The sequence below is a fragment of the Thermobia domestica genome, chromosome 14, assembly GCF_964235325.1.
Source record: "Thermobia domestica chromosome 14, izTheDome1.hap1.1, whole genome shotgun sequence".
In the NCBI taxonomy this organism is placed as follows: domain Eukaryota; kingdom Metazoa; phylum Arthropoda; class Insecta; order Zygentoma; family Lepismatidae; genus Thermobia; species Thermobia domestica.
In genome coordinates, this window is record NC_137467.1 from 73,256,340 (window position 1) to 73,277,671 (window position 21,332).

General features: G+C 35.9%; 1 protein-coding gene across 2 annotated transcripts in view; it reads left to right on the forward strand.

Moving 5' to 3' along the window:
• Positions 1–21,332, forward strand: part of LOC145669730 (gamma-tubulin complex component 2-like) — a 73,208-nt gene that overhangs the window by 26,544 nt on the left and 25,332 nt on the right. For both annotated transcript variants that reach the window (XM_081738051.1, XM_081738052.1), the window contains exons 10-14: positions 2,329–2,479; positions 7,782–8,035; positions 9,861–10,032; positions 13,464–13,638; positions 14,059–14,202. In XM_081738051.1, the coding sequence (XP_081594177.1) occupies positions 2,329–2,479; positions 7,782–8,035; positions 9,861–10,032; positions 13,464–13,638; positions 14,059–14,202 (896 nt within the window). The remainder of the gene's footprint in view (positions 1–2,328; positions 2,480–7,781; positions 8,036–9,860; positions 10,033–13,463; positions 13,639–14,058; positions 14,203–21,332) is intronic.

The following is a 21,332-nucleotide window of genomic DNA, read 5'->3' on the forward strand; positions in this document are numbered from 1 at the left end:
TAATACGCTTGATTTCAAGGTGAAAAATTACGCTAGGTTGGCACACGGAGCTGGCTTGACACAATAATTTATTTAGTGTATTGAACTTTACTTTTACTTTTTGAGTTTGACTTGACCAGATTAGATTGTAATACTACTGAGTGCAAATATATTAATAATAATTTTATATACTGTACGTTGAAGCATTATCTACCAAAATAGGTCAGAGTTGTGGCTGGTTAGTTTGGGCTTGTGAAGTAATGCGTCAGAAACAGAAAACTTGTTGTGTCGGTGGTAATTCAATTGGAAGAGGGGCCGCGGTGGCTCAGTGGTAGAGCGTTCACCTCTGGTGCTAGGGGTCTCGGGTTCAAACCCTGCTCCCGCCAAGTGAACTTTGTGGTGGACAAACACCGTGTGCGTGGGTTTTCTCGGGGTTCTCCCGTTTCCTCCCACTTTCTTCATTCCACCATTTCATTCATTACTCTTTATCACCGTCTCCTTTAGCCTAACCGGCATAACCGTGGGACGTAAAACTCAAAATTTCATTTCATTTTTTTTCAATTGGAAGAATATACACTCGACCAGCGGAAGATCAGGTTTTACTTTCTCGCCAATACAGTTGTCAGATTTGTGTGTTTGTTAATCGTTGCTCCATTCCTTATTACATTTTAAAAGAAATTGAAAGTAAAAGCTCTCTTCAAATAAATAGATAACTTCCACAGACCTAATGTTTTCATTTGCCTCGGACATGATGGAATAAAGAGTAACAGTTTGGGTAAAATTAGTAAGGAAAATAAAGCAAGAATACTTACTGTTTAAAATAAAAAATGACAAAAAATTTGCAAATATTTAAAGTTTTGGTAGTAATAAAGAAGATATCTCAAACAAATTGCAATTCCTTTGCCTTCCACCTTCGTAAAAGCTTATCACTGGAGATGTAAATATTAGATTTTAAGAATTATTCTGTTTATTAGGAAAAATGGCCATCGTCCTATATGTTCGTCCATGATGTGTGCTCCAAATTTTCGTAATCATTTTAATAGTAAAGGTTTTAAGATTTGTGTTTTGATCATCCTTTGTCCCATCTACCCAATGTATCTTAACATTTAGTAATTTTCCTCTTGATAATCATAAATGTTTTTCAGCACAAACTTGGAACATGTTATATATCTACTTTGAAACCGAAGACTGATAGTTGTGGCAAGATAAAACGCCGAAAATAATTAATAAAGTGACAAAATAAATTTTAAGTTAGCAGTTCATATTGCAAAAATGAATTTATTCGTTGTATTTTGATGTCCATAATGTATCAAAACCTGACATTAAATGTATTGATCTTTCATTAAAGATTTTAAATAGTACTAATTAATAACTTTTGAATTATCAATAACCAGAACATATGGAAACGAAGAAAAATAAAATTACAGACTATAAAGACATAAAACTGCAGAAAAAATACATTAATGATAACCTAGACCTAATAATAATAATTCATATTAGGTAAATCCTACCTTGCTTATCTTGGCACTTGAATAAGAAGTCATACCATACAACACATAGTTCACTTCTGATTGCACGATGTCATAAGCATTTTCTTGAAATTGTCCACACTCAGCTACCAGTGTGACAGGATCATATTTAAAGTTCAACCTTTTGAATTCATAGTCACATCAACCGTGCTACGTTTTTCCGGGTTTGATTCTCGTTGGGAGAGCAATGAGAAATTTGAACACACTACGGTGGTTCGGATTTCACCTTAAATTAGGTTTACGTGTATAGCTTCGGAGGAAAGGAATTTTAACTGGAAAGATTGTTTAACAGTGATTTATCCTTTCGTGTGAGGAGTATTAAATTCCATGGCTGACAGTTAAGCTGCATTCCACTGAAACGGTAAGCAATGTTACTTTTATTTTCGGTAGAAACTTAAAACTTAAGAAGAACCATAAAATGGCGAATATGGCATACAGAAGGATCAAATATAAGCCAAAAAGTAAATGTGTCCCGCCGTTGGGACAGGCCAAGGTACGGTTCCACACTTCATTGACTTAGGCACGGTTGGAGTGATATATTAGCACTGCTTTCTAGCTATCTTTATCCCCGGGCCGTGCGTTTGGTAAATAGGCTTTTTACGGACTACGCCAGTGCACGTACACGTACATCATATTAGCGCACCTCAGAAAATATTGAAGTTTTTGTTGCAATTTTTGGAAATTTATTATTTTCATCTTTTATTTGTAATTAAAATTCCTTTACAAGCACTGAAGGGAATGTTTTTGTGGGCACGCTGTATTTAGTATGCTATCAAATCTGAATTCTTGAGGAATATTTAAATATATGTACATATTACAGGTAAAAATGTGAAGTCTCCTCAAGCAGCAGAAATTGTGTACACCATAAAGGAAAGGCAGTACGTTGAAGCTATAGAGAAAGCTTATACATTCGCTAGTAAGACTTTACTAGAGTTGCTAATGGATGAGAATGATTTGATGGGAAGATTAAGGTAAGTGTTTTTTTCTTTAAATGATTAAAATGTTGGCAAAAATTTAACGGTAATAAACGGTATGTCAGTTTATGTCAGTTTAGTTTCTCTAGTTATTTCGGTCGTTGAGCAAGCAACGAGTTACGAAATGACCTCGGTCCACTTTGAATAGATAAGATACTATTTTTAGTGTCACTATGTATGAGTCAGCTAATTCCGTTACTCCGTTGTCACCGTAAGTGCGTGGTTAAAAATAAAAAAAAAAAAGGCTCTAAATAATACATTTCCTAGGCAAGGACAGGATAGACGGCTGTGCATGTCACTTTCTTCTTCTTATTCATTCATGTGAATACGATTCCTCATCTTCATTATCTTTGATTCACTTACTCTGTAAAATTCCTTCTTTCGGAAATTTAAACAAAAATTGCAGTTCTGTCTTTCACTATATAATTTTTAAAAATCAATGCCCAACATAACCATTACAAACTCCATATTTACTCATATCTTTGGAACTCACTGGAAATATTTGGTCTAGGAATTAATTCGTGCGGGTGGACAAGAGATGGCGCAACGAACGGAGCGTCCCACAGTTCCGTGTATCCACACATGTGTTGCAAACCCCTGTCATCGCGTATCGTTCGTAGTATAGGGCAGTGGATTAAAGCGTCAACAACACCAGTTTGTAGTTAAGTGAACATGGCGCAATTTGTGCCTGATAAAGTGTTTTTGCGGGGTGTCCTGCTGCATTACTTTAACATGCAGAAAAGTGCGACTGAAAGTCATCGTATTTTGGTGGAAGTGTATGGTGACCATGCTCTAGCTGAGCGAACGTGTCAGAAGTGGTTTGCACGGTTTAGAAGTGGTGATTTCGGCTTGGCAGACCAAGAGCGAGCTGGACAGCCAAAAAAATTTCAAGACGAAGAATTGACAGCATTGCTCGAGCAGGATTCGTGTCAAACGCAGGAACAACTTGCAGCAGCATTAGGCGTTGATCAAACAACAGTCTCCAAACGCTTGAAAGCCATGGGAATGATTCAAAAGATGTCACATTGGGTTCCACATGAATTGAAAGACAGAGACGTTGAAAGACGAAAAACCATTTGCGAATTGCTGCTTCAACGACAGAGCAGAAAGGGGTTTCTGCATCGAATTATTACGGGTGATGAGAAGTGGATCCATTACGAGAACCCTAAACGAAAAAAGGCCTGGGTGAAACCAGGTGAACCAGGTCCATCACAACCAAAACGAGATATTCACTGTGCAAAGGTTATGCTGTGCATATGGTGGGATATGAAAGGTGTGGTGTACTATGAGCTGTTGCAACCGGGTGAAACTATGAATGGAGAACGTTATCGACGACAACAATGCGTTTGAAGCAAGCTCTGGCCAGAACACGACCAGAATGGGAGAACAGACATGATAAACTTATTGTTCAACATGATAACGCTCGCCCACATGTCGCAAAACCGGTCAAAACCTATTTAGAAAATGTCGGATGGGAAGTTTTACCCCACCCGCCGTATTCACCAGACGTTGCTCCTTCGGACTACTACTCGTTCGATTGCATGAACAACGATTTGATTGGACAGCGGTTTACTTCTTCAGAAGATATCGAAACATGGGTCTCTTACTGGATCGCTTCCAAGGATGAGGACTTCTTTCGCCACGGAATCCGTACATTGCCTGACAGATGGGCGAAAGTGGTGGCTAGCGATGGACAATATTTTTCTTAAGGTATTTATGTATTTTGTGTTTGTACTACAGCTTCAATGTGTGCGTACCAACCGCACGAATTAATTCCTAGACCAAATAAATGATGGCAGAAGTACTATCGGAAAGACATCATGCCTGACCTATCAGTTGAAACCGAAATAATTGATGATGAGACCCGTACAGTGAGTATTGAATGATGATGAATAGTCGCTATCAATAACAGTTACAGATGTTTAATAAAAAGCGTACATTTAACTTTAAAAGTGGTAGGTGATAGTAAACATAAGATATTCTACCAACTATAAATATTTTGTTTCTTTCCAACGTAGGTCGAAAAGAATCCGATAATTACTGACTGATGTGATGGGATGCATGTCTGTTAATGGTAAATAAAAATTTTCATACGTCAAAACATACAAAATCATTTTCAATCTTGAAACATCTTCACTTGTTCATCTCTTTGAAATGAATTCTGAAACGAGAAAAGTGAATTCTGCAGAGCAGTAACAAATTGGGTCATACTCCAGACGATGTGAACCACGCTCAGGAATTGTAACTATCATTCTATTTACAGATTTCTGTAATTCTTGAATATTACTTGTACCAGGTTATCATAAAATAAGTATCGCTGTTCAGAGAACTCTGGAGACGTAACCACTTGACAGAATGCAACCAAACCTGATAGGAGTATACTTGGAAACATGCAGGAGCGATTGGTGTAGAAAAGAAAATTAGTTCCGATTTTCGCCACCAGAGGTAATTGTGGCGCTGTACAACGCCAATTAAGTGCAGCGTAGAAGAAAAACGACACTAGTGACGCTCCAGGTGCTTCCTCACGCCTGCATGTATTACGGATTTGAGCGCCACTATGTACCAGAAGTGAGCTGATGGTAATCCGATGTTGGCTTTTCTTCTTCTCACGCTCTTTGCCTTGTGATCAGGGGGTCCCGGGTTTGATTTCCGGTGAAAACACGTAAGTCGGATACCATCTTATCCTGTAGGTCCCGTCCTTAGAAGATCATCATCATCTTATACGGTACCAGTCATCATGGATTTTCTTGCCCAGGGACCTTCACGTCAAAGACCTGCCAGAACCCAACATCACCATCATCGCCTATAACACATCACTACACCACGGGGTTACTAATAGCAGTACAAATCAAAGCCACGCATCGCACGGGGAGCGTAATTATGGCCTTTCTTTCATTGAATATCAATAATAATATTTGTCTTCCATACCACACTTACCGTATATAGACTAACACTGAAGAGAAACAATAGCCTCTGGAAACGATATTTGACAGTAACCTTTTCCTGTAACTTTGGAGGGAGGCTGCAGTTTATGATCACAGGAAAGTCTAATATTTAACTTAGTTTTCGTAAGATATCCCAGAATTATAAAAGGACGCTTCAACTCAAAAGCTCGCTCTTCCCGTAAATCCGCCACTGACCTCGGGGTATAAATAGCGTTGGTAGTCAATCCACGAGACCCACAGGGGAGGCAATTACAGTCTTTCTTATCATTTAGCATCACTAGTGTCGTTTTTCTTACACGCTGTACTTATTTGGTGTTATACAGCGCCACAATTACCTCTGGTGGCGAAAATCGGAACTAATTTTATTTTCTACACCAATCGCTTCTGCATGTTTCCAAATATACTCCTACCAGGTTTGGTTGCATTCTGTCAAGTGGTTACGTCTCCAGAGTTCTCTGAACAGCGATACTTATTTTATGATAACCTGGTACTTCCGAGCTTTCGTCTCTACCCTGGAGTCTTGGTCACGGAAGATAAAAACAGGAAGAAAAATAAAAGTATCAAGGAATAATACTGCTCTTCCCTTGGTAAGTCCGTTCCATTTTATTCCTTGATGATTTTAATTTTCTTCCTGTTTTTATCCTCTGTGACCAAGACTTCAAAGGAGAGTCGAAAGATCGGAAATGCAAATAATATTCAGGAATTACAGAAATCTATAAGTAGAATGATGGATCATACTTTTTATTCACCAAAAATCTTATTACACAAAAGGTATTTCTTGAGTGTGTGGAATTGAGCTTGAATTCCAATTTTCATTAAGAAATTTCTGTCTATCTATATTATTACATCAATTTGCTGATTGATTCGCATTCCAAGATCTTAGCGTTTCCCGCCCGTCTATCTTTTGGTGTGTGGTTCTGGGTTCAATTCCCGGTGGGATTGCACGAAAACGTAATCATAGTCATTCACTTTCATTAATCATCCGTCTCTTTTAGCCTAAAGGGCATAACAGTGAGACAAACTTTAAAAAAATCATTTCAAGACCGTTGAATCAATGTTAATTCAATCGCCAATTGAGTATTCGGTTTAAGTACATATCAAGGGCTTTATATTACCCATAAATCAGAAAGAAAAAAGGAAAAAAAGTATTTGGATGTTTTAACGTGTGGCAATTTTTATTTAGTGTTAGGATCCCATAACATCTGGTTTGGTTGCGTACAAGAACTAGGATGAGGAAAACACCGTAAAACTATAGAATTATCGGATAACTATAGGAAATAATCAACGTGATGAATTCAGTAATAATTCAAAGAGTGGTAGAGAGCAACCGGACCGAAAATCACGTCTGTTTTCACTTATTTCTAATAAGGAGTTTATATACCAAGTTTCATCTTCCAAATGCGGAGGTTTCGTAAATTACTCTATTTTTGGTATAAATTTTGAACATCCTCCTCCTCCTTAGGATACACTTTTTAACGAAAGTAATGTGACAAAAATCCAGCTCGATCCAAGTGCTAACTGTATTCAAAAAATCATTTCAAAATGGTTCAGCTGCCGTGATGCGATCACAAGCAAGATACTTTCGTTTTTATTTATAGAGATATGGGAACTGTGGATCAACCACCTTTGCTTCACACCAACTACTGATCAACCAAGTTTACTATAGATACGAGCTCAATAAAATTGGAATTCAAGCTGCAAATGGTCTAGGAGCGAACTTTGAAATTTGATGATCAGAACACTGATGTAATAAGCCGGAGACCCGGCTTCGATTCTCGGTCCATCTTAGCTTTTCACTCTTTGTGAATTGTAGTTGAATGATCTAGATGGTATAAGGGATCAAGTGTCTCTAACGCTAGATATTTTAGATCATTAATGTAAGCCATTTGAAGAGCTATTTTGTAAATAAACCATGAAAATAAATACAAAAAATATACTGTCTTGACAATGCTGCTATCGAAGGCAGTGAAAATTCGGATTGTTGATTATGTAATGAATCCGTAACAAGATAGAAAAAGGGAATATGTTTGGGTTTATTTAATATTATCTAGCTGTTACTTTTTATCCTATTACAGTATTATTTAACCTCAGTTCTTACCATTGTTTTGAAAATGCTATCAGATTTAGCGAAAATTTTACGACTTTTGTTCAAGTAGCCATTTTAATAAACAAAATAAAAGAGCTCGTTTGTTGTTTCTGGTCTATTCGTAATTTGAAACAATATGTAAACTTCTTTTTCACATCACACAGCTATTCTTAAATATTGAAACTATACGAATGGGAACAATGTTTTTAGTTTTCTCTCCTTATTACACTACAGTCTGATATAAGTAACTTTTTTCTTTTCGTTGTAGATCAGTGAAGCATTATTTTCTTCTGGATCAGGGAGATTTTATTGTACAATTTATGGATTTATGTGAAACAGAGCTACAGAAGAATATTGATGATATAGTACCTACAAGATTAGAGAATCTTCTTGAATTGGCGCTGAGGACTTCCGTAGCTAATGTTGATCCATATAAAGATGATATGCGAACTGAATTACTGCCATACGACTTGATGTTTCAAATGTGTAAAATTCTCAGCATAGAGACTCATGAAGAAAAAGGTACGGGCTATTTTAATTATATGAGTGATAATCTTTAAATTACTTGACTCAGGCTTCAAACCAGTCGATTCAACCGGTATTTGTGTGTCGATCTATATGTCTTCCACAATTTAATTGTCGTATAATTTATCTGATTTTAATGTGGTGTGTGCCAGATTGCGAAATTATAAGTCAAGAAGAAAAAAAAGGGAGGGGGGAGATGTGAAGAAAATAATCGCACTGGCACGTTTCACCATATAGAGTTCACATATTTCAACATCCATAATCATTAAACTCTGTAAGATATGGAGTACCGCTAACAGTTAGGTCACCCATTAATTGCATATGAATTAATGTAATTAATTTGCAGACTTTTGACATTAGTGTCTGCATTCACTACCACTAAGTTATCAGTGAGGTAAAATTATCTTTAAAAATATTAAATAGAGAGACCCTCCCCCCCCCCTCCAGGATTTCGCACTCTGATGGTTATTGTGTACTTTCCTCCTACCGTAGGAAATAAACCTGTTTTGGAGGCTAAAACCAGTCAAGAACAAAAGAGTAAAATTAAGCCATTTTGAAACTTGCAAGTACAATAATGTAATAATAGAACCTACGTAAAAATGAATCAGTTGTGTTACAGTATCTAGTATATTTATGTGACTTCGCGATCATTCCCATTGTCTGCGCCTGGAATCAATGAACGATAAGTGGGTAAAAATGATTAGTTCCTCCGAACTTTGAAGTTTCTGTATTTAAATATGGTAAAATAATTTTCCCTTTTCAACGTACGATAAAGTTATTAGATTGTGTTCTACTATGGATTACATAGTGATTTCCTAATTATCCTCATCTTTGGGATTGAAATTAAGCAGGAATGAAAAGATAAATTCAACCTCCGATAATTTCCATTACGTTATATTCGATTTTAGTGCAATATAGTATTAGGCATTCCTTGAGGCTTCCCAATCCGTACTGCATGAAGTTAAAATTGGTTACGAATTATTTACTTTCCTCCGATTTTTTAAAGACGAAATTCTACGATAACTTTCGAAGAAAAGTATTCGATGTAGAAATAATATATAGTATGTATTTTCTTAGATGCTTTCCCACAATCCCTATTATTTGTGGTTAAAATCAATCAAGAATGAGAGGCGAATCATTCTCCACCCTCAATTTAAAAGTATATAGGACGTTAAGTTGCGTTGAAAAGACTGATGGATATTTTGTAATACTTTTTATTATTATTATTATTATTATTTAAGAAATATCGGTATCTGCTACTCAGATGTCATTCTTTTCACTAGTATTAAACCCTTTGGATTTCTTTTTTCGTAAATTACGAATGTTTGGAAAAAAAGAAGAATCTGTATTCTGTGCTGGCAAAGATTCGAACCTCGATCACTTACTGACTTGTTCACGAGTTGCTCTACTGCCCGTTGTGCTATCAGCAATATGACCAATTTTCTGTATTTTCGGTGCTTTATTTCACTAGTTTCACTAAGTTGCTTTACTTCACTAAGTTCCAGCTAGCAACCATTTCATTTGCTGTCAATTTGTAGACACAATGGTGGATAGTTTGGTTAAATTGTCTAAACAAAACAAATAATATGTATATATATATATTGGCTGTGTCTTAATTAGTAGATAAGAACACCCAGTAATGGATATTGAGTTTCGAGTCTCCGTCAGTCTGAATCAGATTTTTTCTGTTTATTTCATTATTGTTCAGTACCTGCTGGTACGAAGGGCGTGCATAGTAATTGTAGGATTGATATATTTCCCATAAATGTCTTTCCTTAGGTAGGCAAGTGTTCATTTATCGAAACTATTGTTCTGATTTTAGAATACCGAAATCCGCAAGAAAATTTCCAGCTATCTGGGTTGGAGTCATTTTCCTTTGGCTATGAAGTCAAGTGGCCAGTATCTCTTGTATTGAATAGGAAGGTTCTCGCCTGCTATCAGATGATATTCAGACATTTGTTCTACTGCAAGCACGTGGAAAGAATGTTGTGCAAGTGAGTAATTCATCAGTAATCGAAACTACTAATTATACACGCAAGAACTATAAGGAATTGCTGAAACCGGTACTTATTTCAGTAGTTTCTGTATTCTTTTCAAGCTTTTCGCTTTGAATCCTTTCTTTTTTTTTCAAGACCGAAGTACAAAAAGAATATTTAATGTAGTTGTTTGATATAGGGTTAATCATTCAGGCTCAGAAGCTTGAAAAGAAAAAAACTTGTCAGAAAACAACACTGCTAGTACTATTAACTTGAACTCATCGTAGCAGAGCGTGTATTAAGATGCTTACTTCAACTTCCTTCTAGCTCAGAAAGTGGGTAAGAAAGGGAATTAAAAATAGGTAAGTTCAGGTTGTTTTGTGTCAAAATTGTAAAATCTATAAAGGTAACCAAGAAAATTTTTGTCGCTTTTTGTGGTCTGTGTTCCATTGGCGTGAGTTGAATGCTAATGGAGATAAGGCGAAGGTCAGTTGTTAGGTGTGGGTATATCCAACATACTACCTGATTGTGGCAGTTCAGTTACACCGTAAACTTGCGTAAGGACAAAGTGAACATGGGACCTCCACAGAGCGTCATAAGGGTGTGCATGCTGTACGAGTTTAAGCTGGGATCAAACGCCGCTGCAGTGGGCGGAAGGTATGGCAGGCTTTTGGTGAGTGGTGTCGTGACTACGCGGACAGTGCAGCGGTGATTTAACAAGTTTAAGGACAGTGACGAAACCCTCGAAGATGCACCACGTGCCGGAAGACCAATATATGTCCAAAATTAAGATCTTCAGGCAGCAGTTGAGGAGAGCAATGGCCAGACATGTGAGGAACTGAGACTAAAGTTGAGTGTGAGTGGAGAAATCATTCGGCAGCACCTTCAACCTAGGAAGCACTAGAAGTTGAGTTTCACGTTATTTGTCTCCGGGCCAGAAGGCAACGCGAGCAGATACCTGTGTTTCTTTGCTGCCTTGTCTGAGGAAGGAGTCATTTCTGGACAGAGTGTTGAGATGTGATGAGAAGTGGGTCCTGTACGAAGCTCCACAGCGCCGTCATCATTGGTTAGCATCCCATGAACCGGTTCCAAAACAGCCGAAACCAGCCTGCACCAGAAGAAGGTCCTCCTGTATGTTTGGTGGACAGCTAGCGGCATCGTGCATCGGGAACTGCTACCAGCTGCTCAGAGCATTAATGCAACTGTGTACTGTCAGCATTTGAGCCGTGTTTAAGAAAAACTCAAAACTCTGGAGCCAGCTCAAATCGCAAAAGGGCCTCCTGTTACAGGACAACGCTAAGCCCCGTGTGGCTAGGAAGACCCGGGACACCATTATATACCTTGGATGGGAAACACATCCACCATACTCCCCGGACATTGCACCATCCGATTATCACCTGTTTATTCCTTGGACAATCAACTTGAAGAACGCCAGTTCAAATCCCTAGTAGAGATGCAAAATGCACTTGATACTTTCTTCGTTTCACGGCCCACCAAGTTCTACCGCGATGGAATCCATGGCCTTTCAAAACGTTGGAAGAAGGTCGTCGATGCTGATGGGGACTATTTTTGATCTTACAGATACGGTATAGAAATATATCGATGTTTGAAGGTGGTGGGTGAAAAAGCTACAGAACTTTGTTGGTCACATCTTTAAAATCGTTGCCAAATTTGAATAACACACTGCAGTGGCTAAATCACAGCATCATATGTAGTTACGCATATGTGCAAAAAAAAATAACAATTTTGGATTAATATACTGATGTAAAGGTAACTTATTCTTTTCCTACCCTGCTTTGTTTTTGAGTTAAAAAAATTTTAGTATGCTACTGAATGTTTGCTTTGTTATGGTTTTATTTTGTGCTATGTATTCCATGCGCTATAACAAGTTAAGTGAAATGGAATTTGAATTAAGAGTCCGTTTCCTTTTAGAAAGTGTATGGATATGATATAGTTTTATGCAAATTAATATGAACAAAAGGATTTCTTTTACATAATTGCAACACACTTTCCAGTATCTGTAGGAACTCGTATGTAAGCTCGCAAATTGTTGACTTTTTTCTCTGCAATTTTTCGGTGTTCTTGTTGACTTCTTGCAATTTTTGAGTGGTAGTTGTCGTGTACATTCATTCATCCGGCGTATTGCCGTGAGGGTGCTGTGGTGTGTGTCGCGAGGGATCCAATATGAACTTAACGCGAAGGAAAATGAGTAAGATAATAACTCCCCATGAACACACTTCAATAACTCAAAGGAAAATAGCAAATGAACACCAAGTGAGTCAACAACAAAATAATCAAACAAAAAGTAGAGACAGGTTCAGTTTTCAACTAAACGAGAAGGTCGCTGTGGGAGGAAAAGAAAACTCACGCCAAGAAATGACGCAGTTTTGCTGAGAAACAGTAAAATTAACGATCTGTGAATTGCTGCTTCAAAGACAAAAAATGGAAGTCGTTTTTGCATCGAATTGTGACTGACGATGAAAAGTGGATTCGTTAGACAACCCCAAGCGCAAGAATCCATGAGTGCGATACGGTGAAGCATCATCATCGACGGCACAGCAGGATATTCATAGAAAGATCATACTGTGCATATAGTGAGATCAAGTTAGTGTAGTCTATTATGAGGTTCTGGAACCCGGTAGAAGGGTTAATGCTGAATGCTACGGAACATAATTATTTAATTCAAATTGAGCACTCAAAAAAAAAAGCGCTCGTAGTGTAGGAAAAGACTACAAAATTATTGCTTTCCATGACTGCCAGACCTCATATTGCAACCCTAGTGAAGTAACCTTAGAGGGACTTTGATTTAATGTCTTACTCCACTTGCCCTATTCACTACATGTTGCTCCTTCAGGTTACCATTTGTTTCAGTCGATATGTCATAATATTTCTGAACAACACTTCAGATCTTTTAATGAAAGAACCTAATTTTTTTCTTCTATCGCGGAATCCATGTGTTATCCGAAAAGTGAAAAAAAAAAATAACATCTTCAAATTCCGAAGGATAACACTTTCAATAAAATGTAATGTTCTTTTTTAAAAATAAACATGAGTGTTGTTGCAAAAAACCGCGATAAGTAATTCAGGCACCTAATAATTCCAGATAACTTTTAATCACTTTTCACAACATTTAAATTGGCTTCAGCATTTAAATTGTGCGTCTTTCTTTTCCAGAAAAGGAGGAACCTTAACATATCCATCCAGTTTATCAACTCGTTTATATGTCATCGATAAAAGTATCAGGAAGCATTGATACCGTCTGAATGAATATAGAAATTCGTGATACAGAGTAAGACAGTTCATATTTGAGTTACGTATCCTATAGCAATTGTACCATTTATCAGTGTTTTAACTTGAACTTGTATTGGTTGGAACATATTTCAAGTTGAATGTTGTTTAAAATATTCTCTTCTAAAGAGACTGGTCTTAATACATTTTCTTAATTGCAGTGTATGGATTTCCAATAAAGTTGCCAAGTCTTTCCCCTTGACTGCCGCACAGACCTATGGATCTGCATTTGCTTTAAGGCAGAGAATGTTGAATTACGTGCAGAATCTAGAATACTACATGATGGTCGAAGTGATCGAGCCGAATTGGCATGGATTTTTAAACAAAATACAGAAGGTAAGTAATAACATGCTGCGTAATTTGTTGTTGAAATTCTTGGCACTGACTTTTTAAGTTTTGTTCAGGTTCTTACGCATTCAGTTTTATGAACAGACAAATAAACACAAAAACAAAATCTGACAAGAAAATTATTTTTATTTAATAGAATAGCATTTAATATTACAAAAACTTCTTTAATTCACATTTACACATGATCTGTTGAATAACAAAGCAATGATTGGAGAGGTGGAATTATTCTCAAGATAATAATTAATAATTTCGGAACTGAATAATGCGTAAGCAACACAGTTTATCAATATTATAGCATTTTTGTATAAATAAATTATTGTGTACCTAGCTATGATGTACAATATGTATACTAAATTAGCCCTCGTACACGTGCATAGTATTTGTATGACTAACATTTTTGGTTTCCAGGTTTCCAATGTGGATGAAGTGTTGGTATGCCACAGTGACTTCCTTGATAGTTGCCTTAAAGATTGCATGTTAACTAGCCAAGACCTTATGCAGACGGTGAAGAAACTAATGACAACTTGTGTTCAATTTGCTAATTTTATTCAGGTTAGTTAAGCCTTTAGTCTATTATTTTCATTTTTCTTTGTCAGTCACGAAATTTATCTTTTGGGTTACGATTTTTTTTTTTTTTTTTTATTTATACAAATAAAAGTACAGAATATAAAATTTTGTTCCATAAAACGTCAAAATTCACCACAAAAAATGAATTTGGTCGGCTTGAAACGCTACCAAATCGCAAGCAAAGCATTCTTCTATCGCATGAATGAAAATTCGGCCTAATTCACACCCAAATTCGCTCTTGAGAATGTTACAACATTTTATGGTTTGGTAAAGAAAAGGTCACGAAAAAGCCACGAAATTTCAGTAGACACCCTGTATATGGATTACCGTAAATTTTTGGACAGCGTTTAGAGAATCCGTTCACCAAGAGTGGCAGAAATCAACCATTTCTAGTTTTAACGTTGTTCGCTATAGGGGAAAATGGTAGTAGATAGCAAGAAGCAGTTTCCTGTAATCAATTATGCGTCCCAGGAATTCATTTGTCTCCATCCTTAATTCTCTATTAAAACTGAAAGTGATAAAAATCCACAACTTCCGGTTTGAATATTAATCTTCATAGAGCAAAACGTTAGAGAGAGAACGAGAAGTTTTTTTTTTTTTTTTTTTTTTTTTTAAATCCATTTAGTGTTTTAAGAATAAATATAATCTCTCTATCTTCTGTTCAAACCAGATGACAGAAATCAACCATTTCCGATTTTAACATTGATCTCTATAGAGTTAAATCATACAAGCCATACAAACTCAAATTCTCCATGTGGTAAAACTTCGTCTGGCATATCTTCTATCATATACATCAGATCACTATTTTTCAGTGCCTAAACATTTTCAGTACTTACTCATATACAAGGTGCAGCAGCGTTCATAGTAGGATATTAAAAACACATCATGAGGCAGTAACTGTAATTTATTTATTATCTCTTATGTCAATTAATAGTTAAAGGTATGCCATTTACTAATGTGTAAGTCATTGTCCATTGCGTGGATTACTTTTTGAATATGACTCCTGTGAAATGATGCCCCCTCTGCACAACATATTCGTCTAGGCGGCGTTGGAAGCTTTCCATAACTCGGCGTAACGTATTCCCTGGGACGTAGCCGACGACAGTTCTGATGCGATCCTTCAACTCAGGAATGGTGGCACAACGTGTTCGGAACACTTCTTGCTTCAGGTATCCCCAAAGGAAAAAGTCTACACATGAAAGATCAGGTGAGCGAAGCGGCCAGGAAATGTCACCAAAACGGGAAATTACTCTACCTGAAAATGTATGTCGCAAGAAATCCATGTAAATTCTGGCTGTATGCGAGGTCGCTCCGTCTTGTTGAAACCATAATTGTTCCACATCCACATCGACCATACCTAATTGGGGAAGAACGAAGTCTTGCAGCATCTTTAGGTAGCGTTCACTAGTGACAGTTACAGCCACACCGTTGTCATCTTCAAAGAAGTAAGGGCCAATAATCCCAAAGGAAGCAACTCCACACCACACTGTGACACGAGAACTGTGCAAGGGCTTGATGTGCAGTTCATGCGGGTTTACATCACTCCAATAACGTATATTCTGTTTGAACCACATAACTCGAAATTAGCTTCATCTGACATCAGGATGGTGTGAAACATTTGTAGATTTTGGCGAAGGAGATCACGCATAGTTAAGCAGAATGTTTCTCGTGAAACCCAATCGCGAGGCCTAATTTCCTGAACAATCTGCAGCGTATATGGGTGAAAATGGAGATCTTCATGCAATATTCTCCTGAATGAGCGATCGGACATATGCACAGTTTGCGAATGACGACGAGCAGATCTTTTTGGGCTACGCAATATTCCAGCACGAACATTTTCCACGGCTTCTGGTGTCCGCGCAGTTCTTTCACTTCTTCCCGGTTTGCCATTGCAAACAGAACCTGTTCAAAATGCACGTATCCACCTCACAATGGTCCGTCCATTTGGAACTTTCCCATGACGTCCCAAGTTGAAATGTTGCCGAAATAGACGCTGGACAGCAATAACAGAGTCGTTATTCTTGAAATAACTTTCAACAGCAAACGCACGATGCTGTGCACTCCACCGCTCCATATCACTGTCACACTCGAAATGGCAGCTCATTAGTACACGAATGCGGCACGAGCTGGCGCGCATTCATGTAGTACGTCATTGTACTACGCAAGTCAAATTACGCTATGAACGCTGTCGCACCCTGTATTTCCTCTTGATAGATTTATTATATTGTCAGCTGTGATATATTTTAAGGAAAATTCATTCCTCATCTTTTGCGAATTTACGTGATCTTATTTCTTATTCTCATGTCGTTTCATTGCTAAAACATAAAAGTTTATTTTGTTACATTTGAGGAAAACCAATCCACTAAAGAAACTAAACTGTAAAGAAAACTAAACTTAACTAGTTTCATTGTAACTGATAAGTAGCTTACTTGTCACAAATTAGTATTTTTACTTGCACTTAACTAAATAAACCATTTTAAAAAAAATGTGTATGTACAAAACCCATTGATTAATTCCAATTTCAAGTTCCATTATGTTATATCAAGGAAATTTAAAATTAAACAAAAACGATACAAGCAGTGACTGTATGAACTGTCATTTGCGTTTTGTGAATAGTTTTGTTATTTCTATTTTTAAGGTGAATACAAAGAAAAGCGAATTGCAAATAGTATATTTTCTTTATCTTTATGCAAATTTTGTTGATTTTTGCTCACTTTGAAGCACCCAAGCAGTAAATTGGTGTTTAGTTGTGGGTTTATATTAGTAGGTCCAAGTTTCATCTTCTGTAACAATATACTACACCAAATTTAACTCACTTCAGTTGAATTGTTTGAACATCTTCTTACACCAATTGACACGAATCTGTTTCTTAGCTTCGGTCAAGTTGTGTGGGATCCAGCGGCTTGAAAGTTTCCATACGTTCAGATGACCACACAAAATCGTATATAATGCTTTCGTGTCAATGTGCAAGGATGCCTGAATCTAATGGCATGTCACACGTCGATCTCTGTCATTTCACGCATAGTATTAACATTACTGGCAACAACAGACATGGATGGATGACCTTCACTAATTCATCATTAAGAAATGTCCGGAAAATCAATTGTACACAGTCCTATAGAATGATGCTTCATTCTCAAAAGCCAAATAAAGTCGCTTGATGCAATGTTTCGGTGTTAAACTACATTTCAAATTTCACCGAATCATTGACCGAAAGTGTTCACAAGAAATTGCCAATTTTCATACAAAATAACTACTTCAAACTGCTGTGAAAAATAAACGAATAGGTCTAAACAAACAATCAAAGATAATTTAAACATAGAAAGGTCTATTCTTCCGAATTTTATAATAATGAAACACTAGCGCGCCTGTAGGTAGTAGTTTGCAGAAACTTTTTCAGCATCCTTTGCAAATATCTTTTCAAAATTGAACAGGGTAACCATTCTTCAATTCTCAGAATCATATTCTTTGTGTTCATACGAAATACATAAGGCTCTTTGTTACATTTCCCACATTGTTTCTAGATTTAATAATAGTATAATTGTGGAAAATAAGCTGTTGAATAATGAATAATTATAAAAGCTATTTTTTAAAAAAATAAATGAAATTAAACCAATAGTTCTTTTGAAAATCTTTCATATGATGGAGACATTTCGGAAAAGATTGTTATTATATTTTATGGCACTACGTAGATTCTAGGTTGTTTGTTTATTGATAGACGTTATGGGACATACATAACATAAATAAATAATACACCTACTTCTGTATCTTATATATATATGTGTATAAGTATACAGAGGTTGACGTATGGATATGTTATTTATAGTAATGATGGAATGGAATAACAGCATTTTTGTCACCGAAATTTGTGTAATCGAAAGTATGGAACTGGCTGAAAACACAGGTACAAATTCGTGCCAAGTTCGCAACAACTTTTAACAGTGATTACTTAAAATGATAAAGTATTACAATCATAATTGGTGCAGGGAAAGTTCACAGAGCTAACCGGTGTTATTCACGAATAAAAAGACATTCGTTACAGGCTACAGAGGTAGGCTGCTTTAATTCAGTCTAGGTTGATTGCTTTCTAAATTTCTGACTAGACAGTAGATATATATACGCGTATTTTAGGGTAAATAAAAAAAGATATAGGATGCGTATTGAAGAAGTTAAAATTTTATCCTCAGATAGTGTCTGCTGGATCCAGATGTGAATCCAATAGAGAATACAAAAACACAGAGTCCTGTAGTCAAATATTGTTCAAAATACTAACAGTGTGGTTTGTAAGATACTCACATGAGTAGATATGGGCTAATTTCCTTGGCTTTACTGCATTTTTCCCGTAGTAGGCGATGTGTGCAAAAATGCAGGCATACTATTTATTAATCTAGTAAATCTGATATAAATGCTAAGATGTTAATGAAATTTTTGTATGTGTCTGTCCTTTTGTTTTTATAACAAGGTGTCTGCTGATACTTGAAATACTAGAAATTTGTATCGATACTGGAAGTACTGAAAATTTACTGAAAATTATTGTGTAATACTGGAAGAATGTAAAAATTTCCTTTGAAACCTTCAAGATGGCGTCCCCATTATCTCGGTTAGGTAGTGATAGGGCAGCTGGCCAACCGCTGAGAAACTAGTTCGAGAAAGAAAATGGATAATGTTTATAAAACGTTAACTTTTATCTTATTTTATATCCAGTTTGTATTCATTTAATATTTGTAATATGTCAAGACAGTAGCACATTTAAATGTGTAAGCATGTACGTTAAACATGTTACTCTTTGATATTTGTAATTAATTGGTCTTCGACTTAACAGTGTTTCTGTACCAACTGTAACACGAATGTGAAAGACAAAAGTAAGTATATGTAATACGATGCACTAGATAAGGAAAGGATTGACTGTAAGGGATGAGTGGGAAAAAAAAAAGTGTGGATTATGATTCTAGGAAAAATAACGTCCAGAAAACATTTACTCTTCTGGTTATTTTTTTTTCTTTCTTTCATTCTTCGACTTTAACTCATTAGTTTCTGTGCATTTTTTCTATTAGAATATTGAAGAATAATTTGCTTTTCCAATATATTTTACAGGCTGTTAAATACACAGGATACAGTAGTATGTGGCACTCACTCATAACAATAATAATAATAATAAATTATTTCAGTTCTTTGTAGTATACTGGAAATTTTTCTAGCAAAATACTGCAAATATAAAAGTGAACTCCAGTAGACACCCTGTATATCAACTTTTTTTTTTTTTTCTACAATTTTCAGAGGAATATACGATGCAGAGCTTGTGTGTGTGTGTGTTTTAAGTGAATGTTATACTAAATAATTTATTTTGTAATTGAAATTGAGTAATAAATTAATATAAATGATTGTTTTTAGTTTTGAATGAAATGAAATTCAGAGGCTTATTATATAATCAAAGGCAAAGTGATGTCATTGATTTATTTTTATCTTATTACACATGCTTTTTAATCTATTTTTAAGGCTGTTTTTAATTGTATTTGATTGCCAAAGAAGATCTGTAATACATTAAACTGGCTTTCGATGGTGTAATGAATAACAAGCCTGAATTTCAGCTTAATTGCACAGGACTGTAAAGTGTGAGAAATAACGGTATATTGTATTTTAAAGTTCTGTGTTTGTAATTGTAGATTCAATCTGTAACTCCAAGGAGTATAGACTTGTAATATATGCGCTGTCAAAAAAATAATACGGTCGTGTCCGTGGTCTTCGGATTTCACACGAAGAAAATAGATGTACTGAAACAAATACATTTCGTGCTTTATGCACACAAAATGTAGTTTGTAAGAAATTAACATTTTTACTTTTTTTTTTTTTTTTTTTTAAAAAAAAAGCGTTCAAATGCCGAGGAAAAAAATCAGTATAATGTTTAACCCTTTAGATACTATTTTATATAGAGAAGAGGTCTCCGTTTGGATAATAATGTTCCATATGGAAGTTCGATATATATATATATATATATATATATATATATATATAAATTGTTATGGACGAAAATAGTATAAATTCTATACAAAAATCTAGAGCATAACTATGTCGAAACTGTATGCTACAAGTGTACTAAGAACCATTGTTCATGTTAACGCAAGAAATTCATGCTTGTATTGCTTCATATAATTATTTATTGCATTATTCTTTTAATATTTTGTTTGTATCTGGTTTAATGTTACTTGCAGCAGGATAAAGTAAATGTTAATGTCTCTTCCAAAGCAGGATTTCACCAATTTATATTGTGCAGAAGATAGGGAAAAAAAAAAAAAATTGGCCAGGAATACATACATGGCCAATGTGAAGAAGAAAAAATAATGTAGCTAATATGAGACTCAATGTATTTACAACAGTCAACAACATAGCAACACTTTCTGTACTTTCTTCATTTTGCTATATACATTTCTTTTTTATCACTTCTTCGCTAGATTGTTACATCATATGTATAGTCATGTTCAAAGGAAAAAATACGTATCGCTTTTAAAAGCCACGACTGTAGGTTGGATTACTTAGTATAAAGCCGATTACAAAAGTGTTATAATCATGAAATAATACAGGGGAAATGATTAATCGATTGTAGCAGCGTCCATTGTCAGCCGTAAGACTATAGAGGACGAGGTCTTCAGTTTAATGACATGAGATCTGAAACACTGTAGTACATTCTGTGCTCTCTCACATGGAATCAAACTCAGGACCTTCTTAACCAAAGGTACGAGTGCTATTCACTAGACCAGCGAGGAGGGCTAATATTGAAAAAATGTCGTAGCTAGATTGTGGGTTGGGGGGGGGGGGGATCCGAACAATGCTTTTCCACTTTCCGGATGAATGCTGTATCATTTCAGCCATCTCAATAAGGATTTTTTCTTCTTTCTTTATTCCGTAAGTCCAACAAGGTAGATTTTTGTTGAGAATGCTGTAACTGGCTTTTCAAGTCTCAGTCATTTCAGAGATCACATGTTTTAAATAATTGTATATAAACAGTGCGCATTAAAGCATTCTGAAATGAAATATACACTGTTGTTGGATGTTCAGTTAGTTGGTTAAGATTTTTTTAAAAGTAAATTAAAAAAAAAAAAAAAAAAAAAGTTGCTCCC